The sequence below is a fragment of the Pleurodeles waltl genome, chromosome 7 (assembly GCF_031143425.1).
Source record: "Pleurodeles waltl isolate 20211129_DDA chromosome 7, aPleWal1.hap1.20221129, whole genome shotgun sequence".
Taxonomy (NCBI): Eukaryota; Metazoa; Chordata; class Amphibia; order Caudata; family Salamandridae; genus Pleurodeles; species Pleurodeles waltl.
Window position 1 is genome coordinate 83,297,586 of NC_090446.1, and position 13,814 is coordinate 83,311,399.

At 45.2% G+C, this 13,814-nt stretch overlaps 1 protein-coding gene across 1 annotated transcript in view; it reads left to right on the forward strand.

Moving 5' to 3' along the window:
• GNB3 (G protein subunit beta 3) overlaps positions 1 to 13,814 on the forward strand; it is a 76,254-nt gene that overhangs the window by 41,622 nt on the left and 20,818 nt on the right. Inside the window, exons 2-5 of the mRNA XM_069243056.1 lie at positions 9,691 to 9,824; positions 10,151 to 10,189; positions 10,803 to 10,909; positions 11,563 to 11,626. Coding sequence (XP_069099157.1) covers positions 9,768 to 9,824; positions 10,151 to 10,189; positions 10,803 to 10,909; positions 11,563 to 11,626 — 267 coding nt within the window. The 5' untranslated portion in view covers positions 9,691 to 9,767. The remainder of the gene's footprint in view (positions 1 to 9,690; positions 9,825 to 10,150; positions 10,190 to 10,802; positions 10,910 to 11,562; positions 11,627 to 13,814) is intronic.

A 13,814-nucleotide genomic window follows, 5' to 3' on the forward strand; every position in this document is an offset into this window, starting at 1 on the left:
ACCTCAGTGTCATTCAACAATCAATATGACCTCAACATCCAAAAAACCTACCTCTGAGATACCGAGGTCTGATTTGCCCACAGCCATAACCAGTCTGAGACTAACAGTAATGGTATGACAGCGCTGGGATTCCAGGAATCATCACTGCGTGCAACGGAGTTAGTCTTGGGGACTGTGGAATAGCTTGGAAAGTCTATGTGGCAGAGTCTAAATTTATCTGTAGAACCACTCCCAGCTGGATCGAGAATCTCTGTGGACTTAGGTAAGTAGTTGTAGATTCCTGCTGGGCCCACCTGGAGGCAGATGGGAAATCAGAACCGTCTTATTCGCAACAGTGCTACTCTACTGAGATAGTCTACGGTGAGTGAGCACGGATTACTCACAATGTGATGGAGATTTAGGGGCTCCCTTCTTTTCCAGATTCCAGGGTGTGGTGATCCTCTTATGTTGTGCGCAAAGTTTTTGAGGTCACTAGGTTCTCTTACTCAAAAGACCAATCCAGCGCAAGCCGCCAGTCCTCCTGCTTTGTCGATGCACAGCTGCAGATGAGGCCTACCAGTTCTTGGATCACCAATGAGCCAGGGACCTTCCCTGGGCTGCAGCTCATCCTCTGAACTCTCATGGTGATTAGTGTACTCCCACCTCTATAGATCAGGACCTGAGTGTTAATGTATGACATAGATCCTTTTCCAGCACCTTGGCAAGCATAGCGTCTTCCGCAGCCTGGAACCCACTGAATGACTCGGCCACACCCAGAGCTGTGAATCACACGTCTTTATTCCTTTGCGTGTACCTGTGCACTCTAACATCCTAAAGCAAGCTTTATACATTCTTTTCATACATTCTCAGATACATCACAATCGACAGTACATAAAGCCGCATTAAGAAAGAAGGCAGCAGTAATAATACACAGGCTCGCAAACTTGATTAAGAACTTAATGAGTGCATCTGTGTCGCCAATGCCGAACGTCATCAAAGCTTGTTTTTACCAGCATTCCTCTACGGGCATCTGGCATTCTCGGAAAACTGTGCTAACATCCTGGACCAGCATCTGACACTAGGACACAAAAAGTCTTTCAACTTCCCAGATATGTGAAAAGGTCCAGAGTTCGCCTGGATTCGGGTTGATAAACCATACCCTAGTGTTTGCTTCGGACATCTTGAAGTACTATATTCAGATACTGAGGGCTCCAAGTCGATTCCCTGAAAGCCTGTCTGAAACACACTTTTGAAAGACTAGGGTCCTCATGGCAAGCCCAATTGCAGAAGGAAATTCGGTTATTGCAAATAGATACATCAGCTCTGTCACTTGTTTCAGCGGACCACCTCCCAACATGTAACAGGGTCATCAATATAATTTCACCTAGGTACAGCATCCTTGCCAGAATCAGATACCTAACATCCTCTCACTGGGTCATACTTAATTAGGAGGTCCCAGCCCTATCTCTTTGAGGCCCTCAAACCCTGTACTCGCAAACACATCATGTTGCTACGAATATTTGGGCTATCGGTATCCGACCTGGGGACAACATGGCAAGTAGAATGCCTGCAGGCTCTGCAACGCCAACAAAGAAACTTGGCTACACCTATTACGCTGCTGTCCCGCTATGGAGGTGACCAGGAGGTCACAACTGAGGCCGTACTGCCAGCCAAAGGTGTACGCACTTGTACGTCAGTTTGTGCTTTACACAAACTGACGTAAGAACAATAGCAAGATTTGCCAGTTACACAAGCAAACTGAGAGGGTTACTATGCCAACGCTCCACATCACCTAAACAATTGAGCCTCACTCAAAAACCCATTACAGATTACATGTAACATGTGGGCAATTCCCAGCTAATTGGAATGTATACACATAGGATTGCATGTAAGAACCTAAAATTTGATGAATTTGAGTTGCACTTTACTTTTTAGATAGCTTTACCTTTAAGATTTAGTCGGCACTAATGGTATTTGCCAATCCAAAACCAATTTTAATATTGATCTTCTACCTCATATTGCACTGGTTTTAGCATTCATATAATTATTTTAGTCTCGAATGGGTTTGTAAGCAAAAACAACAATATTTTACAGAGCTGAATTGCATTTTATCCTCTAGACAGCTTTATGCGAAGACTCAGCTAGCACCAATTGTATTATTAACCTGAAATACATTTTTAACATTGTTTTATTTTTTGTTGCAATGGTTTTAAGTAATCATGCAAAAAACACTAATAAAATGAAATCATTATTTTCTAACGATTACGTCACACACTGATACGGAGTCCTGAGGGAGCCAAAAAGGTTCCCTTCTAAATCATACAGGACACTCTACAGCATGTCTCCTCAGCCTTCTCTTGGCTATAAAAATGTGAAGTCCCCCCCCCCCAAAAAAAAATCAGAGGTCTGATGTCCGTCCGGTCTTTGGACAGAAATGTTATACATGGCAGATGGAAGACAGTAGCTGTTTAGGCCCCAAAGTTCCCTAAGAAGTGGCCACCCTTACTCCATCTACAAATCACATAACCTGGCATTCTGCTAAGTGGCGTACCACAACAGCCCTCCCTCCCCCCCCCCCCCGCAGAAGGTGATGACGGGCCAGTGAGTCTCTTGTATCTTAGCAATATTTATTAGTCTTTGGCTGATTAGGGGTCTGCCTTGAAGGGTTGGAGCCCCTTAGAGTGTTGGGGGGCCTGAAGTAAGGTTGTCCTCCCCCTGCGCCTCAGGGACTGCAGGGACCTGCGTTCCACCCTTGAGTCTGCCAAACTGTTCCACCAGGAGGAAGTGTCCAAGGGGTGGAAACCACTTCAGAAAAGTACCAGACAGAGACACAGGCCGCTGGTCTGCTGCCACCCAGTTCAAACAAAGGGAGAGATTATTTGGGCTTCATAGAGAGGGGATTTTTGATAAATTAAAATGACTCTTTAGATGCCTTATGAGATCGAATTACTCGGGTAACCGATTAAAATACTAATATGTAATTTAATTTTCAAATATAATCTGAATGAAGGCAGGTTTGACTGACTGAAACAGTACTCCAAACTGACCCTCACAAAGGCAGCAATCAATAGGTCATTTAGACATAACATGGAAGCCTTTTCAACTGCACATACAATAATTGTGATAATATTCAACAAGCATTAGCAAGTCAATAGGGCTCGGCCTTGGAACCTATTGACTTTGACAATGGTTTTCAGATATGCTATGCAGCATGGCTAAATAGAAGAAAAAAAAAACTATCATTTCAACACAGGAGCTGGCGGGAGTTGAAGCAACATTGGTGTCTGGAAGCCACACATAGGGTGTGTGGGGGGAGCAAACGGGTGAGAGCGAAAGCAACGTGGAGCGTAGAGGAGAGGGAGAAAAGCAAAAGGTGAGAGAGCATCTGTAGCAGGGGTTAGAAGCACCCGGGGGAGAAAGCAAGATTGGCAGGGGAGCACATAGGGCAAACGCATCACAAAATGGGTTAGAAGAGAAGCACTCTGGCAAAAGAGAAAGGGAAATAGAAGTACACAGACAGCTGGAAAACACATGTACTATTGGAAAGAGCTTAATCTAAAAGAAAAAAGTACAAGTAGAGCCTGAAAAAGTGAGCAGCATAAAGACACAGTAATATGTCCATGCTCCAGGGGAAGGAAAAACAAAAAAATAGAAAGGAAAGCCTACCGACGCTAACAAATAAGAAGCAAGTAAAGAAGAGTGGCAACAAAGCCAACCAGTGGTAAGCAATGGGCGGACCCTAATCCCACAATAAACTAACAATCCATCTCACTACAGACAGGACCTGAGCTGTCTAGTCACCAAGACCTAAAAAGCATCAGAAGAAGCAGCCGGCAAGGCGAGGCACGAAACAAAGCATTGACAAAACCAAGGATTGCCAAAGAAAAAAACAATTGGCAAGAGACCGCGCTACTATTGGAACAAAGGCAAGCATGCATATGCCCAACAAGCAGGAATAAGTAAATGAATCCTTCATTGATTTAGTTAATTAAAACCAAGTCAATATAACATCGTGCTACAATAGTTAACGGCACATAACCCTGGCATGCTAAATAGAAGCAAAAAATAATAATCATGGGAAATCTGACAAACGAATAAGTTTCAAATACTACCATGATATATATATTTTAAAATCCTCTTTCACGACTTATATGAATTCAATAAACCTACTTATTAGTAGAATACAAAACAGAGCTGTGTCTTAGAGAAATCGGATGCTCCATCTTCAAAAAGATAGCAACAAATATAATTTACAATAATAATATGTAAATGTGTACAGCAGGTCAACATATTGGCAACTCGCTCATTTACATAATCGAAGAAGCGTTATTGGTTATTGATTGTTTTAGTCTTTAGTGAAATGAAAGAATTCTGGTGGGAAAGCTAGAAAAATCATCTAGTGTGGCACCTGTGGCACCTAGAGACCACGCTGGTCACTTCCCTCACCTGGTCCACGTGCACACGCTGCAGATGACGTACACAGAGGATTTCTTGGATGGGCTTATCTATGATCCCTTTGTAAACAAGTTATCAATTCTGGAAAGGACGTAGATTGCACCTGGAATCAAGTGAGACTTCAGAGACAAAGTTACAAGGGTAATTTTCGAAATCACACAGCCGTGAAACAGTTAGATCTGGTAACTGGGACATCAGGTCTTGGCTGTGTGACTGTCCTAGGCACACTTCTGGGCGCTTTACTCCAACCCCCATGCAAGAGCAGCAAGCAATGGTCTCAAAAAGGCAGGTTCACAGCCAGAAGTCCATCTACTAGGATACTCATCTGAAGTCATGTCTTTCCAGTGTCTCGATCAAAAACCATCTCCACTGGTTAAAAGTATCAAAACTATATTTTGGCTGTGCAACTTAGCAGTTTCAGGCTACATCCCGGCTTCCTCTATAATTTCACCACTGTCATCAACGAGGTTAATCCACCTTTTCTGACTCAAAGCATTGAGCCAAGCATGCACAGGACATGCCATCGGCTCGCCATTTACACTCCAACCACATCTCTTCACTCTTCATCCAACCCGCTTATAATTCAGCGCTTCCCAGGTTTTGTGTTGGTGGATGCGACTTAGTACCTCCTAACACTAGGACACCCTCACTTCTCTCTTGCGATCAATCTCTAGTCATTAGGAGTTCCTCAAGAAACACTAAATGTGTCTCTTCACAGCTGATCTTTCTTAGTTCTTTCATCGCTAGTAACAGGGGTTGGTTCACTTAGGGGTTGGGTACCAGGTTGCCCTGTTCCTGGGATGCTGGGCGATTGACACTTTGTGCCAGCGGTTGCTGGTTGTGGGCACTGGCAATCATTTATTGGGAGGGATATATTTTTCTTCATCACACTTCGACCCAAAGCACAAGGGAGAAAAGCAGAAAAGACCGAAAGAGGGAGGACGAGAAAGATGGAAAAAGACAGAAAGCAAGGGTGAAACAGAACCTGAAAGAATTAAATAAAGACATTGGGAGTGTGGGGTTGTGAATTAAAAAACATACGCTGACAGTATTGATTTTATCAAGAGTCTAAAAGCACGCTCTTGAGAAAAACTGCTAAGTTCAGGCCCCTGAACTTTTGTTTTTACAAATTAAGCACAGCTTCCGTTCACTCATTGCTGTCTGAAGGGTGCATGGTGGTAACAAGAAAGTCTCACATTATTAGCAAAACAATAATAATTTATCAACTTCCCCTCTATTGCAACCACTCCCGGCGAATAGTTACAGAACTCTTTACAAAGACCTTGGGAGACCAGTGGGACAGGCGCGCGTTGGGGATTTCTTGTACATCAAAAATTCGAACCTGCCGCAAAACAAACGCATGAGATGCTGATATTAACTATTCAGGGCGCCATCACTGCTTGCAAGACGTATCTGAGGCACTCACCTGCCTTGCAGGCTGACTAATGCAAACATAGTTGCTGCAGTCAATGGAAAACCTAATTTCTCGAGAACCTGTAAGAGGCCTTTGGCAGACTGGAGACAAGAGAGGAAGATGGCACTCGACTGATTTAAAAAAGAAAAATCCCTTAATATAATGTGATCGGAAACACCTCTCTCCAGGAGGAAAGTCTAACATCAACAGATTTACTGACTGTGCATCTGGAGTGTAGAGAATGGTGGATTCACAATGCACCAGTCAGCCCGAGTGCTTAAACCAGCAATAAGGCTGTGTCAGGTGGTTTTAGAGCAAGAATGTACTTAAGGCAGTGGGCGTGTCTGTGACCCGGAAGTGTCAGGAAGGGTGAGACTGTTCACCTGGAAAGGCACCTACTTGATCAGTGTTTTATTCATGATGTTTGTTGGGTACCAGTACCAGTGTAATAAAACAGTCTTTTCATTAAACAGTCCATGTACTAGGAGTTAAATTTTCCAAAAGGGACATTCACTGGGCTTGGGTTAAAGGTTCTAGATTAGGGGAACCAAATAGTGAGGTAATATTTTCTTTGTCTACATAGAGACCTCCAAGAACCCGTTATTGTATCAGTCAAGAAACAGTCACCTCTCAAGAAGGGCAGAAAATTAGAGCAATGGCTTTGACAGAAATCTTTTCATCACTTGCGTCTGACCCAGAGATAGGGTGGCTTGTGGTCCTTGGTCGGCTGCTCGGGAATGTTATAGCTGCCTTACATATCAGGAAGGGGATATACAATCCAGAGCAAGGACACGTGCCTGGCCACAGACTTGAGAACAAGATACCTTACATGGTCATTTGTGGCCAGAGGAAGCACATGTATCAGGAACATCACTAATTACAGGCTCCTAGGGGGAAGAGCTGGTGTAAAGTCAGATATCACACAAGGGCTGGAGTTATTATTATTTATTAGTATTAATATTATTATATTTTATTTATGAGCTATTAGTATTAAGCTGGTTTGTGTTAACCAGCATGTTGCTTAAGGCCTCCTTATACCATCGATCACCCACAACACGGAGTAAGATGTTGCAACTTACTTACAGTACACCGAGATACAAAGTTACAATAATCTCCAAGACCTTCACGCCAATAAAGCGCCTATGACTGGATCCCCTACGGGCAAATGTATGCAGCGTGTACGGCAACCCTCAAACAAGGATTGTCATCATAACCAGGAGGTTCACACCAAGGCTCACCACTAATTCAACCCCATCCATCACAGACACTGCTGCCCTGAGCTTGACTCTACCACTAGCCAAAGTGCTTGAAAGTGGCTTCTAAAAGTGATGAGCACTTCATAAAATCATTAAATGAGATCAAATGCACTGAAGACAGAGAACACCCGAGCCAAGGGGTGCAGATTCAACATTGGGTTAAAACTGCAGATAAGCCACAGGTTGTGACGCAGAATGAAGTCCTGGTATTGATAAATAGCTGCCCAATTCACAAAGTTTTTTTCCTGCGAATAGGTGTGACTTACTTCTCAACCTCTGGCAGAAGCACCTATCGTGGTAAATCAGGAGTTTGTGGAATGTTGAGCCTACGACTTAACTGGGTAAAATCCTGTGTTTTCCCATTGCACCCAATTGCTCACGAGTCAATTATACCTCAATCCGGCCGAGCTCTCAAGGGGGAACCAGTTACATTACAACACTTAGGGGTAAGGATCTATTACACAGTCGGCAAAGTCGTTGATGATAATGCAGATCTGCAATAGCGACTCTACGAAGCAGTGTAGAAATCTGGAAAACCTTACCATTGTAGTTGGATGGGAGGGAAACCCTATGAAACATAGTCCCACTCCACACCTACTCTGTTATTTTGTTAACATACCAGCGAGGTGACCTTGGGTAGTTACTTAAAGACTACGGGCCACATTCAGCACAGCAAGCCACCTTGCCGTGCTGCGTGATAGAAAAAGGGCAGAAATGTGTTGTATTTAAAAGAATACAGCGCACGCCTGCCTTTGTTATTGTCCCTGCGCTGGTGCCGTTTTGGCTGCCTAGCTGCAATGCAGACTCCCTTGCACCATGGTGCAAGGGTGCCTGTGTTGTAAGGAGTATTGTTTTTGTGGAGGAAGGGGCACCTTCTTGCACAAAAACAATCCCCTGAAGCATTTTCCTCTTTCTATGTGTGCTGCAGAAAGCAACACACATAGAAAGAGGAAATAAACAAGGAGAAATAAAGCTATTTCTCTGCGTTTCGCCTCACCTAGGGAGGTGTAGCATTTTCCGGATTCCCAGGTCTACCACTTCTACTAAATCTGGGAGTGCGTCAAAATCCATGGATATTGCTTGGGAACACCCACAGAACACCCATGGAATGCCTCCCTCAGACAGAGTAACGCAACAGAGTGATTTGCGCTGCGTTGCTCCAGATTTATCAAGCCACTCAGTGCTACGCAAGCTAGCCTTGAATGGCTTGATAAATCTCATTTTGGGCTTGTGTCACGCATGCACCACATTGTGTGGTGCAAGAGCAACGCAACCCTAGTCATAAATATGTCCCCTAGATTGTAACTCGACTTGCTGTCAGTTCTAATGGGCACATGGTGGGGATGCATACATTGGGAGCCCAAGCTGCTGAAAGAGAATTGAGTGCCCGAGACTGTGTTATAGCTATTTGATTGCACAGCTGTAATGGATGGGCAGGTGCCTTTGGAGAAACTCAGGGAACAGATGTAGAGACCATACTGAGAGTGCTGCTAGGCGACAGCTATCCGATTTACTTATTAGACCCAAGCACACCCAGGGCCTGATTTATACTTTTTTAGCGTCACATTTGCATCATTTTTTTTATGCAAAAGCGCGTGCAAACTTACTAGATATAATAGAATTTTTTAAGTTTGCGCCACTTTTGCATAAAAAAATTACGCAAATGCGGTGCTAAAAAAGTATAAATCAGGCCCCAGGTGTCCTAGCTCCCACAGTTAGGGTAAGTGGTGATGTCTTCTTGGGAGCTTTGTTTAAAGAGAACAAGATTAATGACAGCAGATCTGCTTTAATAAATTAGGATTCTGTGTGTGACTTTTACGAAGCTGCAAATATCAGTATCTTTCAAGGCTGTATCAGGGATCCTGCCCTGCTGGGAGGGACAGTTCCTAGCCTTTGGATTGATGATCGCTATGCTTAAGCTAGTGTGGAGTGTAGGCAAAGCAGAAAACATCACTCATGGAGTTCTTTAGTTCAAATGCACTCTAAGTCAGGGGTGAAAATCAGTGTTGCTACTCCACAGGGCCCTCTGGATGTCCACCATCCAAAACCACTGAGGCGGGATTTAACCCTACAACGTAGTCGTGGCCAGATTTGCTTTCACGCTGGGATGGAGACACTCACTCACATGAATTGACCACAAGATGAACAAATCTCTTGAAACTGGAAGCCTATAGTTTATGTCTATTTCCATGATCTACAAAAAGGATCATAACAAATGTAAAAGTAGACTGGGCAACTTCAAAAGTTAATCATTGTCCGACTCTTTGAAAACAATATGTTTTTTGGCAATGTAGATAGGCCTGTGGCCTGATTCATAGTGCTTGAGGTCAGTGGTGAATCAGAATAAGGGGAGCGCTGGACAGTGTTAAACTTAGGCCATGGTTTCATACTCCCAGCCCCTCTTCAATCAATCAATCAATCAGGGAATTTGTAAAGCGCACTACTCACCCGTGAGGGTCTCACAGGTGAGTAGTGCGCTTCTCTTAAGAGAAGCGATGGAGGTTCTCAGTTCCGAAGTCAGTTTTTGTGGCAGGGTGCTTTATCTAAGACATGAGGTTGTCACTTGTCCTTTTCTTGCCCGCTCAGGTGCAGCGTAATCAACTCCACCGCGGGGTGAATCATCTCCAGAGAGTGGCTGGGCTCTTCGGTGACCAGCCGCTAACATGGGTGAGATGGAGCAGCTCCGACAGGAGGCAGAGCAGCTGAAGAAGCAGATCGCAGTGAGTAGGCCAGAGCATGCTGTGGTGTCCCTCGCATGAACCATGATGTGAAGGGTGGGCTGCCGGTGCACCTGGTTGAGCTGACACAGGGCTGCCAGGTCTACCTGGAAGCTTCATCTTCTGGGTGCTGCACAGCACAAGTGCAGGTTGGGATCCTCAGATCTATGTTATGATTAGATATGGATATTTCCCCAACCCTTAATAGATCACCTTGAAGCTGCCACCCCCCACCACCAACATTCAGCAGCTTTTGAATCACAAGTAGGGTTTGATAAGCTCATTGCATAAATCAATGTCTGATCACTGTTCTCTAACTCCTTTTGCAGGATGCTCGGAAGGCATGTGCTGACACAACGCTGGCCCAGGTAAGCTGAGTAAAGGAAAACGCCAACTAAGGGCCCGATTTGCAAAGGGACTTACAACACGTAAAGTTACGAGTGTGGATTCTCCGCACTCGAGGCAGAATCTCCGTATGGCGACTGAAGAGAGTGCAACCCAAGAGCAGAGATTCTGCCCAGAGTACGGAGATTCCACCCTGAGTGTGGAGACTCCGCAATCATAACTTTGGGTGTCATAAGTCCCTTTTTGATTCATGCCCTATGTGTCAGTCTGAAAGTTGTGAACAGTGTTTCTCCCAAACCCTCTGAGTTCCTACTGCCCACTGAGGAGTATTTATCCCATCTTTTTAACTGACATTCTCTCCACCGCCTACTTCTAGGGGTATCTTCTACCCACTTTCTGTGAATCTCTCCCACTCTCTACTCCTCTGCATCTTGCTTGGAATACCAGCCTCCAGCCTCATTGTGAGCTTATACCACTACAGAATCAGCTTATTTTCCACCGCTGGTCAGAGACCCTCTGGTGCCCCCGCTGAGAATATTCCTCCCACCCCTCCCGAGTGCCTGTGCCACTACTATTTGTGATGTCCACCACCACCACAGCCGCCCCTATTGAGACTCCCTTTTCCACACTCTGCAGCTCACAGCTGGGATGGAAGTGATTGGTCGAATACAGATGAGGACCCGGCGGACCCTCCGTGGACACTTGGCCAAGATTTACGCCATGCACTGGTCCACAGACTCCAGGTAAGAACCTGAGGGGGTATCTGTTCTGCACCAGTCAGGGACATGAGTGAAAGCCTGGGGGCACCCGTAAGCCTGCCTCAGTCATCTGTCCTTGGCTGATGGAAGATGTCATAGCTGAGGGGATCTACATTAAGTTGGGAGCATTTAAACATGTCTGAGGGTATCTAGACCTTGATGGTGGCATCTACACCTGGTCACGGCCAAATAACAGGATGATGATCCTCTGTACCGAGATGTGGAGTATCTGACCAGGCAGATGTGACCTCTTCCTGACCAGGGACAGGCATTTTTCCTATAGAGGTTTTTAAACCATGCTGTATCTGGCTAGCTACATATGTATCAGGGGGAGAACATCTGCGCAAGTCGAAGGACACCTGTACCAGGATGAGGGTGCCTGGACCTGCCTTAGGAGAATCTTTAAGAGACTATGGCCTTGTGTGGTAGATCTGTACTTGGCAGCAGGCATCCCTACCAAAATCAGGACATCTGTGCTGGCATTGGTGAATCTGATCCAGTCCAGGGGTATCTGCAGTAGGAGGAGGGCATTTCTACCAGGCTGGGGGCATCTGTACCAGCTTTGGAAAATCTGTACCAAACATAAGGCATTATCTATAGCTAGCTTCACCAGGCTAATGGATATTCTCTGCTTCCAGGTTACTTGTGAGCGCTTCCCAGGATGGAAAGCTGATTGTGTGGGACACCTACTCCACCAACAAGGTACTCTTTTGTGCTTTTATATCACCTGCCAGAGCTCCTTCCCCATTCTCCACTCCCAGTGCTCATGTGCCACCTGCCTTACTCTATCCACCAAAATACTGATCATCCATGGCTTCCTAGAGACAACGCTTCAATTACACCTCTCTGAGATACCACACCAACACCATCAATCAGAGAATGGGCACCAACACCATTAATCAGTCAGAGCACACCAGATGGATAGACGGAGGCTGTGAGACAATAGGCAACCTTTACAACAACAATAGATTCCTAACCTTAGAGTGCACCCCAAACATATTTTTCACCAGGTCAATATCTATACACCCACACTAACTTCATCAATCAAGGACAGCAAACGCCAACACCATCAATGAGAGAGCAACATCAACACCAGGAGGTTGATGACACTAACACTACCAACTAGAGAGAGCACAACAACATCACCAACAATACCAAAACAAAAAATCAAGAAGCCACCGTGCCTCACTCCCAGATAAAGCACAAAATGAACCAGAGAGAAGGTTCTCCACTAGACAATTGAAACTCACTTAGACCTTTCCAAAGGGAGGGCAACTCTAGGCACCCACCACATCCTTTGCTGTTCTAACAGACCTATCACAGGAGGTACTGCCAGCCCATACGCAAGACTCTCACCAGGCTGCGGCAAGTAGGGGGAGCGGGTGTCTGATGAAAGGTGGCAGTATACAAGCTCCCTTTCGTCTAGTTGTTCAGCTGATGTGTCTATCACAACAAACATGAACTCCTACGCCTCCTTGTTAGCAATGCTCAAACAGCAAGGCTTCAGCACTGCAGGAGATGGTAAGGTGGCGTATAATATAGTACGCTGTGGTATAACATAGCAGTACAATAACAACAAAAGCAAGGGCTGTTTGGCTATTAACTGTACAAGATACATGTGACTTAAAAAGGTCACAATGTAAAAACCTATAGGACTGGCTTGCATTTTAACTTGGCCCAATCCTTTTTTGATCAGAAAAAACACCTACTGCAGTAAAAAACAAAATGAGAAACAACTACCTTCTGTGTACAATGCATCTGCGAGAAAAATAATGTAATGTATGATGATTCCGTGCACTTTGGAGATGCAAAATGCTCCCTAATACATTGCAAAGTAAACACCATACTGAAGGCGGAGTGATAGCAGCCAGTAGATGAAGTGATGGAGGACACTGCTCTGGTTGGAGCTAAGTCCACTCTGTATATTTTAAAGAAGTAGTAACAATAGGTCTAGCAGAGAGTTGTGCTGTGAACACAGACCTAACAATTCAAGAAGTCCCAACCCCCCTCCATCAGATCCCAGAACATGTGAGAGTAAAGAGGAAGACCTCAGAAGATAGGCTAGCCTTCCTTGCTGTAAAGTGATTCGTTTCAGCAGCAGAACACCACACTTACGTCCTTGATGTTGGCATATTTGTGTGGGTTCTTCTTTCTTGGGTGACACTTAACACGTTGATCCAAGTTCTTTCTGAAGCCTAAAGCTGGCACAGTAGTAAAGTAGTTGCTTGTTGTCTTGGACTAAATTGCACGCCTAGGGTGCAGCTCAGAGATGATCACTAGAGCGTTGCTACCCACATTGCCATTGAAGCACTGGAATGGTGCAACCAGAGCTTAGATGGTAGGTCTCAGGACTCAGACCACACACCAAGGAGAACTTCTAAGCACTGCTTCAGAGTTGAAGGGCCTGCCCATTGCATCCTTGCGCTGTTTGTTGGCCCAGGCTCTGCAGGACCCTCACAAGCATTTGACAGCAAACCAAACAGACTGCAACAGGACAGAAGCCCAAGAGTCTTGAAGCCAATAGTCCCAGTGCACAGATTCAGGCCAATCAGATCGCTTCTCCTTTCATTCAAACTTCGAGCTACTCCAGATCCGAAGAGAGCTGATGCGTGATTGGAGAATGGGAGCAAGGAGCATAATATTTTGGGATTTATATGTATGGGCTGCAGCTTGGCAGCAATGCACCTTGGGCTGTAGACATGTGCTTGGGGAAGGAAGCGAAACAGGTGCTGTTGACAGCAGGTCACAGGGTGGCACCAAAGGCCCTTGTGGGGCACTGAGTGGGACACTCCCCTGCACCAGTTTACTTCCCATAAAAAGACATCTGTAGCGATTACTGCCTACAGAGATATAACATAACTTACGTTGCATCTGCTGTAGCCGCTGAGTT